We start from the raw sequence: 19,245 nt of genomic DNA, 5'->3' as shown, positions 1-19,245 counted from the left end.
ACTGCCGACTAGAACTGAATCAACGACCGTCATCCAACTCCTTCGCGTCGCTCGCAAGAGCAACTATCGGCATCGAACAATTAAGGCAGGAGTCGAGTCTGTTTGCCATGAACACCAACAACAGCTACCGCTATGCTTCCCTCGCAAGCGCTCGGTCCATCCGCTTGGTCGTACTGCATCCCAGCACGAACATCGATGCACCTCTTGTGTGCGACTTGACTGAGGTTAACTTGGACAGTCCGCCTGAGTATGAGACTCTGTCGTACACCTGGAACGATGAGTCACCTTCGGAAAGCATGACAGTCATGTCTACGAGCTACGATTGCCAGTCTTTGCTTCTTACGCCGAACTGTGCATCCGCCTTGAGAGTTCTACGGAAGCGCATCGTCAGCGAAACAGTGGCTCAGATTGGACTTTGGGTCGATGCCATATGTATCAATCAATCATCCAATGCAGAAAAAAGCACACAAGTCGGGATGATGGCCGAGATCTATAACCGTGCTGCACGGGTCATCTTATGGCTCGGGATGAGCTGGGCACCGCCTGATCTCAAGAGCCTTTGGATGATCCAGCTAATTCGCTTCACTACGACTAATGGGTATGAGCCTGAGTGGCTTATCCCACTCATGAAGTGGCTGCACCCAATCGTTGGCAACCTAGTTGCCAAAGGTAAGGAATTTCACCAAATCATCTCAGCCCTCGATTAAGACATGCCTAACCGTCTATCATCAATGTAGGTCGCAGGAAAGATATCATATCCAACATCTCTCGCGCCCCGTACTGGTCTAGGATGTGGACTTTACAAGAGTGCACACACACTACTTCCGCCTTGCTTTGTGTCACTGGACAGCTGTGCCCGCTATCTACCATCCGCGCCATTGCATATCCGAACATTTTTGATCATCAGATCAGCAACCCATTGTATCTCCATTTCAGTCTTCTACAATCCCTGCAGTACGTCAACACATCGCAGCCGCCCCCGTGGATGTTGGCCCTATCACTGCAGAACATGCTTCGAATGAAGGCGTCGGATCCGCGAGATAAGATATTCGCCCTGCGAGAATTATTCCACGGTGTTCTTCAAGGGATCCGTGTATCTTACGACCGTTCGCCCGAAGAGCTGTGTGTTGAAGCGACCAGACTGCTCGTCACAAAGCAACAAAGTCTCAAGGTTCTGCTGCATGGATTTGTCCAGCCTAATTCCCCGACGCTCCCATCTTGGGCAGTTAACTGGGTTGCGGAACCAACTAGCGTTTTGTCTCGTCGGAGACTTTGGGAATCCGTGGCGTCAGAAGTCAATGCCTGCAATGGCGCTGAACCCGCAATTAACTTCAGCGCTGACGGCCAAAGACTGGTTATGAAAGGAGTAAAAATAGGAAAAGTCGGTCCATGTATCAGTCAAGAACTCCATCCTGTGGATCGAGTTAACGAAGAAGTGAGGGACAGGTTCGGATACTCATTTCCAGAATTTATCTCAAAGTCTTTGAGCACAAACGCGATTAGTAGGGATGAGTTTACGGCTGGCTTCAAAGAACTGTTCAAGGTGGAATTGGTGACAGACGTCTTGAAACGACCCGCTTCGGAAGAGACTTGGAGGCTTTTTGACAAGCAGACAAGCCCGGAAGAAATATGGCAACTCGCCAAATACAACGCGAACGTTGCTACAGAGCTCATAGTCAGCTCAGCTGGCGGGGCGCTGTTCGTTACTGAGTCGGGAAGGCTTGGGAAAGCAAACAGTGAGATACTTGCGGGCGATTTAATCTGCGTTTTTGCGGGGCTTTCGGTGCCATTAGTTGTCCGACCCAAGGGGCCATATTTCGCAATGGTATCTCCTGCACTTGTCCACGGAAAAATGAGAGGCGAGGTGTGGCCGATTGATAGGGGCCAGCTAACTGAGTGGGAATTTGTATGACCAAGTAGTCGGTATCGGTGGGCGTGGAGCATCGTCGGTCGTCGGGAGACGTTACCATTGATTATTCGAGAAGGAAGGCGATTTTTGGGCGTCCTCGAACCCTGTTCATCCAAGCCAAGGATTCATAGCCGATTTAAGTTTCCCATTAGCTTCAGCTCATGGTGTCTTGGGGCTGGGAGACGGGAAATCAGATTTCGCCGGCTGGCAATGCGGGCACGGGCGACTTTCGTGGGCTGGGGAGAGCTTGTTTCTCTCATGTCAGTGTCTTAGTGATCGGACTTTCGCCGATTATGGCCGATCGAACTGCATTGAAGCTTGGGTCAGGACCTCATCGCAGGCTGTGCGAGTTGTTCATCGGAAAGAAAACATTTTACATATTTTCTAAAACTATAGTTCACTGGAAAAACTTAGTAAGGTACCTAGAAGATCTACAGCTCCAGGAAATCGTATTTCCAAACTCTTCATTGAGCAATCAATGTCTCATTTCATGACGTTCATCATGTCCTGTGCTGCTCGTAATGGGCACGGAGAATAGTGGTTTCTTATTTCCAAGTACTCCAAACGACTGTTGCCATAACTCGAAAGCGATCCGTTTTACCGGCAACGCACATACACCCGGATACGTGTAAAGTCTATTCTCACTAACAGCAGCTGGGATGCTCGAGGATGTATTAGTTCATCTGGTAGATGTTATGCTGGATGAATCTGGTGCGGAGGGTCGCCCCATGAAAGGTTCTAGAATATGATCGCCATGGTCAGGCCAAGGGATTGGAGGTTTGGGATCGTCGGCTCCCCCGGGGCCTGTTGGGGGCCGTCATGAGTCGTGATACTGAGTGTGATCAGGCCGGTTATGCGCCCGTGAGCGTGTATCCGTAACGACTCCCTGTTGCAGCGATCGAGTACGCCAAGGTTTTCTAGAAAAAACGACGTTTTTTACGGCTGAGACGACGTTTTTTAGACGGCGAACGAACATTACTAAGGCGGCCCACTTAGGTGAGTAGGCTAGCCTCTTTTAGCCCGTTATTCGGAGCTTTGAGCCTATCGGAAGATAGATCTTCCGAGTGGGGAAACGGCTACCCGATTGGGCTAGCGTCGTTTTTTGTTTTCGTCGTTTTTTGAGGTCGAAAACGGAGACGACGTTTTTTGGGCCGAAAACGCGTTTTTCTCGAACCCTGCCCTGTTGCCGCCAGTATCAAGGAGCCTGGCGAAACAGTTGCCTGGGAGTTGAACCTTACTACTTCGCGAATATACCGACCTACTCTCTACAACTAGTTCTTTTTACGCCCTACGGACGCTTCATCTGCCTTACCCCCCCCCCGTCTCTGCCTACGTAAAGACCGCCAGGTCACTCAAGACAGGGCGCCTTTGCGCGACTCAACCATGACGCCCGGGCCATTTGTTTGACGGCTTAGTGACATGGACGCATCATCTGCACAGCCTCTTATGAGCAGAAAAGAACTTTATGATTAGAATAACCAGTCGCTATTCGGACTGATTAGTCTACCGACGTCGGAATTTCTCCACAGTGGACGGGATTTGAAAATGCCTTGATACGAATGTGCTACCAAATGTAGTATGGTTCCAGACAGGGGTACACTTATTAGACTTTCCCAGAGTCTCGTAATGTCCAGCTTCTATTATGATGTATCAACGCACTCCATATAAAGGCTTGGGCCTTGGTGGTTCATGGCAGCGATGTCGATCACCGCATCCCTTTCGCTGCAATCTTTACACCACTCTCGTTGCCACCAGTACTCTCGCTCTTCGTCAACCTTTTCAACATGAAGGTTCAACTCTTGCCGCTCGTTGCTCTCTTCGCATCTCAGGCTTTTGCCGCGTGCGGTAGCGACGAAACCGAGCTCTTCGATCTTCAAGTCACCGACGGAACAAACCAATGCAGGAACTTTGGTTGCTACAAGGCCTGCACCTTCCCCGGTGGTAGCGGTTCATGTAACGGCTGCACCCAGTCCGTTTCCACTGACACCATTCGCCCGCTCGGCGGCAGCTACTGCTGCAAAGGGCCTCTCACTGGTTTGACAAACACTTGTGTTACATCTTGCCCCGCAGGTAAGAGTAGCCAACCTACGGACGAAATGCGAATCGAAAGGTCAAAACAGGAACTAATCTGTGGGTTTCACGCAGGAACGAACAGCAAGCGAGCGATTACGTACAGCGAAATGAGACCATTTCAGGCCTGATTCCCACCGTTTGATATTTCTGTTTTTGGTCACCTTGATGGAGGCTTCTTGGACATCTTTCGGGAGGATTTAGCATAGCGATAATATCATACATAACAATACTCTACGTACGTTAAAGCTGCAAAGTTTCCTACCCACCATGGTTCACTGTATAAAAGCGAATGTTGGTCCTGGCAACCCACTCGGAGCTAGTGAGAATCCAATGCTACAAACATAGCAGAGACGGCAAAACGTATCCAGGCGCCTCTAGCAGTAGTCAAAATACTCGACTAGGTGTACCAATGGCTGATCAGATTATGATCTAGACCATTCTCACAGACTTTCGCCGCCGCGGTTCCAGGATAGTCCTTCCGACCGGGCCCTGCTCCTCATTGAATCCCGTTGTACGATCAAATATCTTTCGCCCACGCAGCCAAGTCTCGTTCACGGCTCCCTTTAGTGTCTTTCCTTCGAAGGGGGACACCTCGTTTCGGAAGAACATGGTGTCAGTGTTGACCTCAAATAAAGCTGTATCATCAAAGACCACCACGTCAGCGTCGAATCCCACCCCCAGGTCGCCCTTCTCCTGCTCCAAGCCAACTTGACGTGCCGTATTCGTACTCGTCCATCGAACGATATCCTCGATGGTGATACCTCGAGACTCAGCCTGGGTCCAAAGAATGGAGAGCCCCAAGCCGAGACTGCTGACACCTCCCCACGCACTGAAGAAGTCACCATCCTCGCCCTGATGGCTGTGTGGGGCAACAGGCAGTGACTCGGGAATCAACTTCAGGTCCGGTGTGCAGGGCGAATGATCCGAGACTACGGTCTTGATGACGCCGTCGCCATTCTCACGCGAGAGCTCCTCCCAGAGAAAGGCTTGGTTGGCCAAGTCACGAGCTGGAGGGGCTGACTTGTAGCGAGTATCGCCCTCGGGAACCTCCTCGGCGGCCAGACTAAGGTAGTGAAAGCAGGTCTCAGCGGTAATGTGGATACCACGATCTCTTGCCTCCCGTAACATAGGGATACCTTCAGCGGCGGACAGATGCACAATGTGCAAGTCCAGATCGGGTGCAATGTGGGCCTTGGACAGAATCTGACTGATGGCGTAGGTCTCCAGCGTTGGAGGTCGAGAGTCCAGATAGGTTTGGTAGCTAGTGAGAGGACCGGTATATGGTGCGCCAGAGCCGACGAGTGTCACGTTGGGAGGCACCATCTCTGCATGGAACATAACCGTGGTAGGCGATCCGGCAAGGGCATGCATAGCTGCTTCGATATCGTTAGGGCCGATGGCTGGGAATTCGTCCACGCCGCTTTCAATGAGAAACCCCTTGAACGAGCGTACACCAGCGTTGACCAGAGGCTTCAGGTGCTGCGTATTGTTGGGTATCAGACCACCATGAAAGCCGACGTCGACCCAGCACTGGCCGTCGGCCGCCCTGACTTTGGTCATGAGGTTCTCGACAGTGGTTGTAGGCGGAAGAGAGTTAAGAGGCATGTCAATCAGTGTCGTGACACCCCCCGATGCAGCCGCTCTAGAGCCAGTCCAGAAACCTTCCCATTCCGTCCGGCCGGGCTCGTTGAGATGGACATGGGCGTCGAGTAGGCCAGGAAGCAGGAGCTTTGGCGAATAGTCTGTATAGGCGGTGCCTGGAGGGAATTCGGAGGCTGATTTGACAGAGTTGTCGACTGAGATGATCTTGCCGGTTGTCGTGTTGACCACAAGAGTTGCCTCGCTCACAGATCCGCTTAGAACAACGCGGGACGACGCAAACACAAGGAGATCTGACGAAGAGTTGTTCAGGAGAAGGGCCTGAATGCATGTCGAAAAGAGCGCCACTCCGGAGAATCGGAGTAAAACCATGATGGAGGGAGAATTATATCAGTTGCTCCTGCTGTCTTCTTGACGACGACGGTATGATGAGAGGAGTCGACCAAATCAGTGTGGTTAGATCGGTCTTTATATCTATCAGATCTGGGTCCCACCTGGGGATCGTGAGGAGGTTGAGCCATATTCTGGTCCGATGTTCCCGAAGAACCAGGTTGAAAGCATGGTATCTTCCGACCAGGATCTTAAGGTCTCCTGGCAGTCTTGGCAATCTAAGGTATTTGCCTGAATGTGCGTCAGTAGCGTGTGTTTGCGACTTCAAATGAACTCTCCTTGCATCTGTATTCAAATGATCAATCTTCAATTTAGATCTATTCTCTTCTTGGCATGGCTTGAGCTTTGTTTTCTTCATTGTCTTCATGTTCTTTTAACATTCCGCGCAGATTTACACTTTGTCACAGTTGAGCGTCTATAGTAACTGCCCTCAGTCGTCTCCCGACGACATCCACGCATGAGGAACTCTAGTTGCATACGCGGAACTGGTGGGATAAGATGACTGTAACTTCGCTCGGATGCTAGCTAAAGACTTGGCATGACACATAGTAGGTCCAAATGCAGGCTTCGCTGCAGGCCTTACTGCAGTGTAAGTAGAGAGGAACTGTGCAGTGCCTGCTGATCAACAGACAGGGAAACCAAGCAGCACTCCGAGTTGTTCCGCAACTGGGAGCTCAATATTCTACCAAAGTCTATTTGTTTTCGGTCAAGGTCCGATTGTATGGGTTGCTGCGTAGCTCATGTGGGATGGATTCAATGCCACAACAACGATCCAGTCGGGAAGCGCCGAGGATCGCTGAGCGGCATCAGCTTGCTTATTCAACTATTTGGGCAATCCTTCCCGCAGCTGCATTGCAAATCCTGATTTTCCAAGAAATGTCCGTTCCTTGCAGGTAGCCTAAAATTCCCCTTGTCGGCTTGGCTTTGATATCCCTTCGGTTGCTCAGATATTGACGTGCGGGGTGCGGCCAATCAGCTTTCGGATCGCGATTTGATCGAGTAACAAGAAGCTTATTCTATCGAGTAAACCGCAATGGGGACAATGGGGCTAACTGGGTCCCGCGTAATTGGCGCCGGTGGACGTAAGGTAATAAAAGTGAGGTCAGGCAGCATGGGAAAAGGAGAGATATCCAAAGCCATTGCACACAGGCCATCAAAACCTGTGTAAGGTCAGGTTAAGCCATAAGGTAGAAGTTTTGTGAAACACCAGTCCGCTAAATTGGAGCTGGGCGATGCTATATCAGCAGATTGAATAGCCTGGAGTTTTCCTGACTCTAACTGATATGTTCACAATCAATTCATACATTCTCTCCCTTTCTCCGATAATCTCTTATCCTCGATTATTCGCCGAGAGTATGGTTTAATGAATCCCAAGCTGACGCCTGATTAACCTATTGATACGATTCGTCTTGCATTTTAGTCTTGACAGCCAAGCAAGCCCTGCGGTATCTAGCGAGTCAAACCTACAGGGTGTGTAACCCACCGTGGGACTGCATTCCAAGTTGTCGGCAAGCATGAGATCTTCAAGGCGTTGTATCGCATAACAGAGACCCCGTTAAGGCATGGCTGGGAGGACTTGGCAGATTAGGTATCTCCGCGGACGTGTCCGTATGGGGAACTGGAAATCATTTCAACTGGCTTTCAACGCAGTCAAATTACTTTACTAGAAAAGGGAAAACAAGCCCTACAACTTTTATGCCGAGACCTCGCATGGAGAACCGGCACATTCTCGGGATTATTTTCCAATGTTAAATCAACACAGTGACGGTCTTGGTCCACGAGAGTCAGTAATTATGTCTCCCTGAGTTGCCAGTAAGGCGGATAAATCATCATCCGCCTGCAAGATCATGAACAGTAGGAACCACTCCGTGGCAGAGTTGAGACCCCAAACACCTTAATCACCTTCGCCCGAATAGAGTTTTTATGGCATTTCAGGATGCACGATATCAAGAACTTTTGCGTCAATGACATCAATCAAAAACAGTTGGAAATGTAAGCAACTCTCTTCAGAAGCGCGTCCAATGGCATCAGCAGCATCATGCACCTCGATCTTACTTACCGCATCGGGAGTCTCATCGCAAATGCTCAGCCAATCATGGTTGCAGAACCTCCCATCGTATTCAACTTGGCCGGCTTTTATACCCAATAAGCGAAGTCAGCTCGAACTGCCATTTCAGAGTGGTTTAGTGCTGACACGCTACCAATCGCTTCGGGCCGCGCGGTTCTTTTGCACCTTGATTACAAAAGCCTTCGATGGAGCTGCGCGCGCCTCGAGCTGAACCTCAGCATATGGTCAGCGTCCCAAACCGCTACCTTGGATGCCAAAAACTGCTTTAAAAAAGCTCAACTTGTTGATTGGGAAAGTTTGATCGAGAATCAGCCAGTTATCCGCATCCAGCACTTGACAAACGACCGCTTTATCGCCCTTCGTACGCTCACCATCAATCTTCTAACATTGCTTCTGGAATTGCTTGTCATAGCATTGAATAGAGGCTTTATTTTACCCCTTTCTTCTGTTGCTTTGACGTCCAGCGGAACGTGTGAATCATGGGACGCGCGCCAACTAGCGGGTATTGTCACACTTGCCGACGACGACGAGTGAAGTGTGGTAGGCAACCCATTCCAGACTAAAGTCCCTCTACTGTGACTTGTGAACATGAAACTTACCACATCATCAACTCAGATAAGGGCCGTCCCGAGTGTGATCGCTGCCTCAAGTCTGGCCATAGGTGCCAGGGGTACGAGCTGCCCCTGCGCATGCAGAACCTAACAGTCGGCGAGAGCAGCGGCAGCCAGCAACTAGTCCCGGTACCCAACCCCGCGGTGGCGGCGCTAGCACGGCCTGACATGTCGCGGGAGCTGCCTTTGACTGCGTTCCGCGATAGTATGGCTTTCTCACACCTGCTCGCTAACTACCGCTGGGGGCCATTCTGGAAGCCGCTACTGCGGACATCCATGTCCGAAGCGTCGTCGCCAGCTGAGAGGGCCCATTATCGAGCCTGTCTGGCCACTGCTCTCGCCTTTATGGGGAAAGCCGTGAAGGAGCCGAAGATGTTGTCGGATGGATACGAGATGAATGGCGAGGTCATCAGAGGCTTGCATGGGGCTCTGCTCCAACAGTCGAAGTCAGAGATGGCGCGCTGGGCTTTTACGATCATAGTGCTGTGCATGTATCAGGTGAGTACAAGACTCCCCGCAGCCTGTCACCCAGATCTGACGATTTGCCCAGTATGCCGTTGAGGGAAATGCCAATCTTCCACACTACTATGGTGTTGTCCGGGTCATCGAGTACTGCGGCCCAGAGTACTTCCAACAGGAGCCCATGTTAACAATTTACCGTCAGATTAGGGCTCAGCATGTAAGTGTCACATATTACGATATATCTGTTGAAAGAAACTTGGACAACCCCCACAAAGCCCGACGCAAGCTCACGAGGTCCTATGACGGCCAGTCCTGCAGTTCCTTCAACAACAAGAAACCTTCCTTCTTCAACATAGAGAAGTGGAAGACCATCCCTTGGATGAAAACTCGCAAGACTTTGTACGATGTCTTGATAGACCTGTACATCGAACTACCGGGCTTGGGAGCCTCGCTGGGACCTTCGTCTGCTACTATCTCAGAAGACGACAAGATCGAGATAGAGATGGGAACTAGAGATTTGCTCGCACGGTTTTACGAGTGGCGGAGGAATTGGGAGCTCGCCAACCCGCAAGCGGCAGCTGAAGTGTGGCTTCCAATAACTGCAGACGACGTAACACAGCCTTGGGTGAAGGATCTTCTGTCGAAAGCGTTGGAGGTTCAGACGGCAGATCAGGTGACCGATCTGTTGGTCTATAACTCCGCCTTGATCTTCCTGATGCACATTCTTTACGCTCTGCGGACGGGCGACCATCGGCCGCAGCCATTCCCAGCTGAAATAGACCATAGTGTGGAAAAGGCCGCCGGGGACCCGCTGTACATGCCGGACGAACTGAAGTATCAATGGCAGCCAGCGATCGAGGCGTTGAGGCTGATGCGGCTTGCTCCAGGATTGTTGTCCATCAGCGACTGCTCGGTCATGGTTCCTGTCTCGCCCATCGGCATCATCTACAACTCTCTGCTTGGGAACGAGGGGCTTGGACGGGTACTGTTGTCTACAATGAATAATCCCGAGGATTATGAAATGGCGGGTCTTGAGCTCTCTGTCTTTCGCATCCCAGAGTAGGTTTAGGCGGGGTTTCCTTCAAATGGTCACCACGAAACCATGCATATCTAGGTACTCATGTATACACAATGAGTGTGACAGTCAGCGTACTTGAACGTAACCAATTCTTTTCTTAGCTAAAAAAAAAATACTCTGACCTATCCCTGGTAGATGATTCGATTGTCTAAATAGGTCTGATGCACACAAACCGTGATAGTTGAGGTAGAGACAGTGTTATTTCGGTGCTACTCCTACAAGATTGAAGCATAGTAAAAGCTGAAATACAAAGAAAGCGATGAACAGTCCCTGCTCCCCAGTGTTTACAGACCAATCCACTACTATTTGCCGACTTAAATTCAGCAGTTGCTTCCGGAACAGGTGTTGTAATACATGTAGACGTCCTTGATGCGGAAGTTTGCAGTTTGTTGGGGAGGGCCGACACTCCAGCCAGGGTCTCCGTTGGCCCAGTTGTTAAACACCCACGGGGCAGCAGAGTTAGGCACATCACTGGTAGTGTTCCAGATTTGCACACCATCTACAAACCATCGAACCAGACCCGGGGTCCAATCAAGACGGTACTCGTGCTCGGCGCTTGTAGCATCCGAGGGTGGAGTGACTGCGTTGTAGGTCTTGACGCCGTTTTGGTCTGCATCCTGGTTGGTGAACCAGAGCTTCCGGGTGCCTTGATTGCTTAGCGAGCTGGGGTCCGAAAGCCATTCAATATCGGTCTCTTGAGTGTCATTCTTGTAGTAGAAGATGCCTTTATGTTGTAAGTTGACGGGTTCAGACACTTTGAGTGAGGAATCAGAGCTGAAAAGGTCTTACCATTGCAAACACCAGCAGGTTCACTGAAAATGGCAACGGTACGAACAGAAGCGTACTTGATGTTCGCAACAGTAGTGACGACCTCACCACATTTGTAAGGCTGGGCGGTTTGGCCACCGGGAACTATCAAGTTGAGATAACCACCAGATACAACGGCATTGGCAGCTTCGTAAGTGTGTGTCCCAACAGAGTACGTGCTTCTGTACAGCCCACTCGGAAGAGTAGTTCCGGTCGCAAAGTTGAAGATGGCTCTGTTGGCAAATGTGTACTGCCCGTCAACGACATATGATGAGCCGCTGACAGTCGGGGTCGGGGACCGGACCAGAGCGTAGGTCTGCCCTACGGCGAAAGAAATAGTTGCGATGGTAGAGAATCGCATGATGCGGACGGTCGAAAGGATGATGAGCTTGTCTGTAGTGCCTGAGCTTTGATGCCGAGCTAAGATGTTCAATTATGTTCGTGAGTAGAGAAGTTCAACTACTTATAGTTGCCATCAAGTCACTAGACCTGAAGGATCGCGGACAGGCCGATGGCCATGCCACAATGAGCATCCTTCGCCAAGTCACATCAGGTGTGGAAGGACGAGGATTGACTCCTTCTGGATGGTAGGACCTTGATCGGGTCTACTGACACTATAGAATCCAGACTTGCTCGTGATGGCCTCACTCGAGGAGACACAGAGGCTCCCTTGCGTCGTCATCACACACATCAGGGCGGAAGTGCGAGACAGCCAATTGAAGAGCTAAGTTGACCATGAAGATCGCCCCTGCAAAGTGTGATCAGGCAGAGGCCAAGACTTCCCAGCCCCAATGGAATATTTTCCGGCGGTCCAGCCCGCGATTTGCCGGAGCCGAATGGATCGGATCGTCGCATCGTTACACCTGAAGGCCCAAGAAACTCAACGAACGCACGCCGGTTTTCCGGTATGCGTTCTCTTTCTCCCTTTAGTGGACAGTTCGCAACGGTTGGTCCCGCATTCCATGCAGCAGAAGGATTGCCAAGTATGTGATGGTCAGACAACACTGTCTAGAATAGGAAGGTGGCTAAGTTCCTCTTTTGGTTCCCCAGCTGTTGACTGTGGTTGGAAGAGCTGCAGACACGAACCCTTTCAGGCTGTCTTACTTTGGGGGCGATAACAAGTTGACATTACGACATGTCAGACATTTGCATTTCTGGTAATTCGCGCACTATTGCGCTTTACTTGCTTCCTTGAGGCTTCTAAGACCTATGAACATATTAGGCGCCCTTGGCGTGTGGTGAGGGTTTCTGAATCGAATCTTCGGTTGACGCTTGCCATCGGCCGTAGGAGAATCTCGTGCCCACGGGATTGATGAAATGATGTCAGCTTGACTGATCGCCGAGCTTGAGTCGGTTCTCGGCGGCAACAGCCTCAAATTTGTTTTGAGATGATGAGTATCGATTTAAGTGTGAAGGGGGGGACGTGGCTGAGCTGAAGAAGACTCCCACCGAAAGGTTCACAGCAAGCGACATTCATTCATATTAAAGGATCCATTGACGTCACCGATCAAATCAACCATCAGCTAAAACCTGATCATAAGTCCAATGGCATCGGCTCTACCGCCTGACGCAAAAGATCTTGAAAAGCAGAGCAAGAACAGCCGATGATTTGGGTGACACACTTTGTTCCTGTGGCGGCGTTTGGGCTTCGAACTAGTCGGGAGTTGTAACCCCAGTGCCCATCTGACCACCATCAGCAACAGTCTATTGATTGTTCTACACCATCTTCCGACCGGGCCGCTTCACATAGGTTGAATCAATGACCGATGGGCTTTTGGTTCCGCGATCAAATGCCGTGATCAATTGTATTTGATTGGCAGGTGAGGGTTTGTCGAAGTATGTTCATTGCCTGCCTAGGTTATAGTCCTGCTTAGAGAGACACAAACTCAACAGTTCGAAGACTTCCCATCGGGTGACTAATCTCAAAAAGCCAGACACAATTGGCGTGCGACTTGAGATCCATCTTAGCAGAAAGCTAGAGTGAACAAGTTTAGTGGACGACTGACTAAGATGGGTATCACGACTACAATTGCCGATGCCACAGCCAAATTTAAATCTACATGTTCGTAAGAATTTGTTGCATACATGGGACCGATGTCTACACTCCGCGGCCAATCTCATAATCATTACCTCAGCCACGTAGAACAGTCATCCACTCTCTACCTACAACGGGAAGGCGGTTGCAACCCGACTTTGATGTTTCCAACGACGTCATGTGTGGATAGCTACGGAAATCGAGAGGTTATCTGAACAACTACAGATAAGTATTCTTAGCCTTTGTATCGGGATGATCCCAGCCCATGACGGCTGTTCCGCCAACGAGCACAACTCCTCTAGTACTGATGAATTTTTCATCGGGTCGCCGATGACCCTTCCAATATCTAAAAACCCCCTTATCTCCACGGCAAATAAGGCGAGCAAGCGATGTTTTACCGGCCGGCAGTTCTTTCTTCGGCGTCGAAAGCTATGACTTGAGTCAGGACCCCAAATTGAATATGGGCCAACAGAGTGCCATCCGGTGGGACAAGCACCCACATCACGGGCTTCAGACAGACAATGCACGGACGCGGGGATCGTCAATCTGCTCGGATAACAGGGATATTCCGAGAACTCGGTCGTCAGCCCTCGGGCCAACGTGTTCTCCTTGTTGACCATCACGAAGGGGTAGACTTGCCAAAAGATCGTCAACACTCCCCTGAAAGGCGCTTAGTATATGCTACTTTGACCAAGTTTTGCCACACGCCGCCAACTGAGGGAGGAGAGTTTCGAGATTTTGAGAGTTGATGGAAGATTGTCTACTGCTTCATGCTTTATTTATTACGCTAATACGTTACAATTATCGTCATTTCATCATACCATGTTATTTACCCCGTGCTTTCTGCCGGGGGCTGTAGTATCTGCATCCGAGCTTTCCCTGGGCTCGTCGGGTCTGTGGTGCTGGACTACGCCCAGCTCGACCCCGTCCTCCTTCCCAATAATGTTCTCGGATGAACTGGCAAACGTCTTACGCCTCGAATGATTCGTGTGATCCGGATTTGTGGTGTTCTTGCTGGTGCCCTGTCTGTCTGCGTTGGAAAGGCCAAGCGTAGACTTGGCTGCGTGCCATGAGCCCATGATCGCAGCGTCTAGTACCGGCAACGATGCTGTGACGATGCCCATTGAGATATCAAGCACGGTCCATCGCAAGATAACTGTGTAATCCCAGAAGATGTCGGTGGATGTAAAGGGCTGGGTCTGCTGGAGCAGGCCTCCTGCAACAGTGAGGCCACCCGCCGCCCAAATGATGAAGAGCCTGACCTTCTTGCGCGTGTCAATGCGGACACGCCACAGAATAATGATTGGCGTGGCAAGAAGAAGCACACTCTGCACTACGTGAATAATGCTGAGGACTTTGGCGGCCAGGAACTGGTTCCCACAAGTGGCCGCGGTGGCGAGAGATCCTGCGAACTCTCTGTCCCATACGGCTCGAGGAGGGTTGCAGAGGAAAATGTTCCAGAATATGGAGGCAAGGACGAATGCCACCAAAGTGCCGAGGAAGATGTCCGCTAGGATCCTCCAGGTCTTAAAGGCTGTATCGACGAGTCGGCGGATGAAGAGTGTGATTGAGATTTTGATGATGCCCACCGTCGGGTAGTATATGATCTTGCAGATGGTGAGGTAGTATGAGTAGAATTGGTAGTCGTCATAGGTGTTTTCCCAGGTGTGAAGGCCGCCGCCAGCGTCGACGACAACGAGAATCTGAAGAATCGGGTAGACCAGTGCGAGGATCTGGCAAGTCATCAGCATGAGTCCCTCTTCATGCACTTCAGGGACAGCTTGGAAGAGTTCCAACTCACCGAAGCTGCAACGATCACCCAGTCATCCCAACCAAATTTCGTCTGCGTTCCTCTCCATTTCACAATCAACCTTCCAGTCGTCGGTACCACGATAGCAAGCATCACGATCACCATGCCCGCAATGATGGCGCCCTGTTTCGATTCGTGAACCGCGTTCGCTGGCTCCTGGGCGGCGAAGATGTAACCCAGAGCAGGGTCGAGCGTCGTGACTCCATATTGCCGGTAGATCCCCCTAATGACATTGTAATCCCTGGTGTTGTTGGGCGGCTTCCCGATCTTCGCGGAGGCCGTGCTGCTGTTCGACATGGCGAGAAACAAGTCGTCCAACTACGCGAGCTCAACATGCAAAGAGGAGACCCGCGACGGGAGCGGGCGGCCGGTCCGCTTTATGCAGCTTTCTTTCGAGATGGGCTGAACTGCTCCAAATTATTTTCAGTGTATCAAGGCCAGACGCGCGGGCTAGCATGGTTTCACATCGTGGGAAACCCGGCCTGCTTTGATCTTCAGCATCGCTTACCGGTTGCGAGGTCCCGGGATCGTGGGAGGGTCGTATCGACAAGAATTTCGTAACTGCGGGATTAGCATGGGGGAAGAGCCGGTGTTTGGGTATTCTTGGAAAAGCCCGCGATAACCATTCAGCTGCCATGCTGTGCAGATTAAGCTACAAGGACAAGGTTGGCTCTGGTGCGGGCAGGTGTGGTGAGAATGAGTCGATGGCGAGTCATGGATGCCAGTGGGTGTTCGCAAACATCGCAGAGAACCGCAGGCCTCGGCCCCTCGCTTCTGCAAGTGGGAGGCACAGCCAATAACAGTCTGATGGCGTCAAAGATCGGAGAAGACCCAACATGCACTGGGGAACTGTGAAAAGAGGTTCACATGGTTCTTCCCGGCTTGTCACTCCGCCTTGCGAGGACGGCAGGCAGGGGTTTTGCTCTTGGCGATGTTCGGTTGGGTAACACCTCCGACCGGCGTTCTCCCGGTGCCGTCTCGTTCCCCGAAATTGCCCTGCACGAGGTTCTTGGCCTGGGGACCGCAATTTGGGGGATCGGTCTGCCTCGATTCGGACCAACACAGAAACGAACAAGTCCCAGCGTTTAGCGTATATTAACAGTCGTTCTCGTTCGTAAGAGCCCCAGAAACATGAGGAAAAGAAAGAGGGGGAAAACCTGCTGATGTATTTGCCGCCGCTCGTGTCTCCGCGCTGGACATTCTGTGCGCGCTCTTAGTGCGACTTCTGGCCCTCTTTGGCGTGTGTCAACTCTTCTTCAAACTCGACGCTCGCCCACGACAATCAGGAGCCATGGTCCGACTTTCGGCACTCTCCGCGGTCGCATTGGCTGCCGCTGGCGCCGCTGCAGGTGCCGACTGCACCGGCGTAAACGCTGTCAGCTCAAAGTGCAGCCCTCAGGAAAGTCTGCATCATCGAGAGTTCTTCTACGTGGGAGGCCAGAGCGCACCGGACCCGACAGGAAACATCACAATTGGTAGGAGAATGCAGCCTTTGGGATAAGGAGCTCCATCCACGTTTTTCTAACCTTTTCATCGTCATAGGCCAGATCTATGTCGAGAAGCTTACGCCCATCATTAAAGTTCGGTCAACCCCTCTTGTCTTCCTCCACGGCGGTGGCATCTCCGCCACCACATGGCTCAACACCCCTGACAACCGCCCGGGGTGGGCGACTTACTTCCTGCAGAAGGGATATCAGATTTATCTGATCGACGCGAACAGCATCGGACGGTCCACCGCTAACAACCCGGCGAACTTCACCATGAATGTGGGCATGTCGGTGGAGTACGTCGAGATGGGTTTCACAGGTGTCAAGGAATACAACACCTATCCTCAATCCCAACTGCATACACAGTGGCCTGGCACCGGCTTGAGAGGCGACCCTACTTTCGACCAGTTCCAGCAAAGCTTCATCCCGTACACAAGTAGTTATGTTTCCCAGGAGCTGGCCATCCGCACCGCTGGCTGCGAGTTGCTGTCTCTCATCGGCGCCAAGTCGTACCTGGTGTCACATTCACTGGGTTCCAAGCTCGCTCTCGTCATCTCCAACGATTGCCCTCAATATCTGGCCGGCAGCATCAACCTCGAGCCATCGACAATTCCTTTCTGGGCCTACGGCTATGGGCTTGGGGGCCGCTCTGCCAATCCGTGGGGTCTCACGAACACTCAAGTCGACTACGAGCCCGCGGTCGCGGACTCGGCCGAGCTGGCAGATGAGATCGAGTCTGTGGGCAATGAGACATTGGCGCTTCGCAACTGCTACCGCCAGAAGGAACCGGCTCGCCAGCTTCCCAAGATCTCCAGCGTGCCTTATGTGGCATTGACGGGAGAGGCCAGTGTGCACATTACCTACGATCACTGTATCATCGACTATCTGAAGCAAGTCGGAGGGGAACCCGAGTGGATCAAGTTGGGTGACATTGGTATCAAGGGCAACGGCCACTTTGGTCACCTTGAGATGAACAACCTCGACATTGCATCTGTCGTTCACGGATGGGTCAAAAAGAAGCAAGGCTGGTGGTGGTAATTCGGGTCAGCCCTATTTCTCAGTACATATTTCCATACTGTACATACGTCTAGCACGTAATCTTAATATTCCCCTATGTTAGCAATATTGAAACGCTTGTCGTGGAGGAACGCAGGCCACAAGGCCAAGAGAATGGGACGCCGAATCATGAAGGTGGCCTTGAACGTAGCATCGGCAAAAATTCAGTTTGGCCGATCGCGTTGGTCATCCAGGCCGGCCTTCTGCCAACTTAATATTTTATACTACTTCTTCGCATGGCCTAGACGTTTCAGTCTATGCGTTGACTCGCTGCGCATTGTGCACCTATTTTTGGGTTTGCCATCGGTTGATAATATTTGACAATTTTGACAATGTTCTCCGAATAGGAAATTTCCTTGCTCGTAGATAGATCACCCCACGTGGTGCCACTGCACTCTCGCACTATCGCACTATTTTAGGTGTGTCAAATAGCTCTATCATGCAACACAGAGAGTGCACTCGGTATCAGCGGCTTATGGGTTGAAGAAAACGGAACGCATGATCATTTTGTTCTTTACGATAATTGTCCATGCCACATACAGTTTCTAAGCATGCCTACGAAGGGATAACTCAACCCAACCGCAGCTCTACACATGGCACTCGCTCAGCCTCTTCCTCCACGTCATCATCGTTGCTGCTGGTTGCCTAGCCACGCTAATTAGAGCGGTGATCATGGTTGAAGCTTATAACTGGCTGCGTACGAAACATTTTTCAGCTGAAGACATTCGATCTGATAAGATCAATTTGCCTCAGAAGGATCATCACAGCCACATTTAAGGCTACATGGAGCCTGCATCCTGCGGGATGGCCCGGTGAGCCGTCCGTCGCCTACATCGGGGGGCTGTGGATCAATTGGTGCCTGGCGAGGCACAGAAGATCGGCATGGAGCTAAGCTATCAAGCGAAATGCTCTCTCAGTTTAGGCGCCTGTGAAATGGACTTTGGTTTTCATTCGTGCATTCGCATTAAAGCCCGCTGAGAGAAGTGTCTGCCATCCGCCGATATCCGGAATGAGACTCAGCTCAACTGTGAAGTATCTTATCTTGCCTGATGATCAGTCCTCAGCCTTCGCCAAGACCCCAATAGAGCTAGACAGCGGATCGCTAACGAAACAGGACGACCTAATCCTTCACGATATCCACTGTCTGGGAACTTGAGCTTTTATTTGATGTTCTTTGGGACTTTCGTGATCCTCCAAGTCATACACGATGTTAGACCACGCGCCAAGAACCAAGTCGTAGCAGGCATCGGCCGCTCAAGCAGAAGCATCATGACAATTGATTTAGAGCAATTTGTATATATATATGGGCATATTGCTTTCCACGGTCTTGAACTTCCATGTCCTCATCAGCCTCAATCTTACATCGGTTCTCAGTCACATCAATAAGTCCACTCTCAACTTGACGCTTCAAAAATCAGCACATCAACTATACCACCGCCATCATGCAGTTCTCCAAGGCCCTCATCGTCATTGTTGCGGCTGTGATGCCTTCAGTCATGGCCGCATGCAGCCCCGGAGCTCCCTTCCAAGGTTCTTGCTTGTCATGCACCTCTGAGTGCTGGGACAGTGAGTTGAACACAAAACCCTGAGTTGGCGCGATCAATGAGATCATTCTAACACCATGTTCTACAGCTTACAACGCGCCTGACCGCCAGACGAACTTGCAGCGTGCTGGTTGCATGGCGCAGTGCCTTGCGCTGTGCGACGACTGCGATTAAGAGCCTCGACTCTATGACAACTCATATGTCAATCTGAGAGATTGAGAAGTGATGTGCCACTAGCTATTGGGAAAGAATGTTTGGTTGATAGAATATCTTTCTATCATACACAGTATGTAATGCCATTCATCAATACACAGTA

The 19,245-nt window shown here is 51.1% G+C and overlaps 8 protein-coding genes across 8 annotated transcripts; 5 read left to right on the top strand and 3 right to left on the bottom strand.

Annotated features, from left to right (window-relative positions):
- Positions 1 to 107: 107 nt before the first annotated feature.
- On the top strand, positions 108 to 2,040 carry GCG54_00003100 (uncharacterized protein; the record flags this gene model as incomplete). Its single annotated transcript, XM_045403178.1, has 3 exons — positions 108 to 669; positions 738 to 1,702; positions 1,921 to 2,040. 3 exons carry the CDS (start codon positions 108 to 110, stop codon positions 2,038 to 2,040), a joined length of 1,647 nt encoding a protein of 548 aa, XP_045270081.1.
- A 1,653-nt stretch (positions 2,041 to 3,693) lies between these two features.
- GCG54_00003099 (uncharacterized protein) lies at positions 3,694 to 4,110 on the top strand (the record flags this gene model as incomplete). Its single annotated transcript, XM_045403177.1, has 1 exon — positions 3,694 to 4,110. One exon carries the CDS (start codon positions 3,694 to 3,696, stop codon positions 4,108 to 4,110), a length of 417 nt encoding a protein of 138 aa, XP_045270080.1.
- A 301-nt stretch (positions 4,111 to 4,411) lies between these two features.
- On the bottom strand, positions 4,412 to 5,953 carry GCG54_00003098 (Allantoinase; the record flags this gene model as incomplete). The annotated part of the gene is made up of 1 exon (XM_045403176.1): positions 4,412 to 5,953. One exon carries the CDS (start codon positions 5,951 to 5,953, stop codon positions 4,412 to 4,414), a length of 1,542 nt encoding a protein of 513 aa, XP_045270079.1.
- A 2,565-nt stretch (positions 5,954 to 8,518) lies between these two features.
- GCG54_00003097 (uncharacterized protein) lies at positions 8,519 to 10,175 on the top strand (the record flags this gene model as incomplete). The annotated part of the gene is made up of 3 exons (XM_045403175.1): positions 8,519 to 8,579; positions 8,655 to 9,148; positions 9,201 to 10,175. The coding sequence occupies 3 exons, from the start codon at positions 8,519 to 8,521 to the stop codon at positions 10,173 to 10,175; spliced, it is 1,530 nt and encodes a 509-aa protein (XP_045270078.1).
- A 335-nt stretch (positions 10,176 to 10,510) lies between these two features.
- Positions 10,511 to 11,358, bottom strand: GCG54_00003096 (uncharacterized protein; the record flags this gene model as incomplete). Its single annotated transcript, XM_045403174.1, has 2 exons — positions 10,511 to 10,914; positions 10,980 to 11,358. The coding sequence occupies 2 exons, from the start codon at positions 11,356 to 11,358 to the stop codon at positions 10,511 to 10,513; spliced, it is 783 nt and encodes a 260-aa protein (XP_045270077.1).
- A 2,489-nt stretch (positions 11,359 to 13,847) lies between these two features.
- On the bottom strand, positions 13,848 to 15,139 carry GCG54_00003095 (uncharacterized protein; the record flags this gene model as incomplete). Its single annotated transcript, XM_045403173.1, has 2 exons — positions 13,848 to 14,765; positions 14,834 to 15,139. The coding sequence occupies 2 exons, from the start codon at positions 15,137 to 15,139 to the stop codon at positions 13,848 to 13,850; spliced, it is 1,224 nt and encodes a 407-aa protein (XP_045270076.1).
- A 922-nt stretch (positions 15,140 to 16,061) lies between these two features.
- Positions 16,062 to 17,367, top strand: GCG54_00003094 (putative secreted lipase; the record flags this gene model as incomplete). The annotated part of the gene is made up of 2 exons (XM_045403172.1): positions 16,062 to 16,317; positions 16,385 to 17,367. Coding segments are annotated over 2 exons (1,239 nt in total), but the record flags the coding sequence as incomplete, so codon positions are not given.
- A 1,460-nt stretch (positions 17,368 to 18,827) lies between these two features.
- GCG54_00003093 (uncharacterized protein) lies at positions 18,828 to 19,103 on the top strand (the record flags this gene model as incomplete). Its single annotated transcript, XM_045403171.1, has 2 exons — positions 18,828 to 18,951; positions 19,018 to 19,103. 2 exons carry the CDS (start codon positions 18,828 to 18,830, stop codon positions 19,101 to 19,103), a joined length of 210 nt encoding a protein of 69 aa, XP_045270074.1.
- Between the last annotated feature and the right edge of the window lie 142 nt (positions 19,104 to 19,245).

The sequence above is a fragment of the Colletotrichum gloeosporioides genome (assembly GCF_011800055.1).
Source record: "Colletotrichum gloeosporioides strain Lc1 chromosome Unknown consensus_9, whole genome shotgun sequence".
NCBI classification, from domain to species: Eukaryota; Fungi; Ascomycota; class Sordariomycetes; order Glomerellales; family Glomerellaceae; genus Colletotrichum; species Colletotrichum gloeosporioides.
Note: the sequence above shows the minus strand (reverse complement) of the source record. Positions and strands in the feature narration are given on the sequence as shown.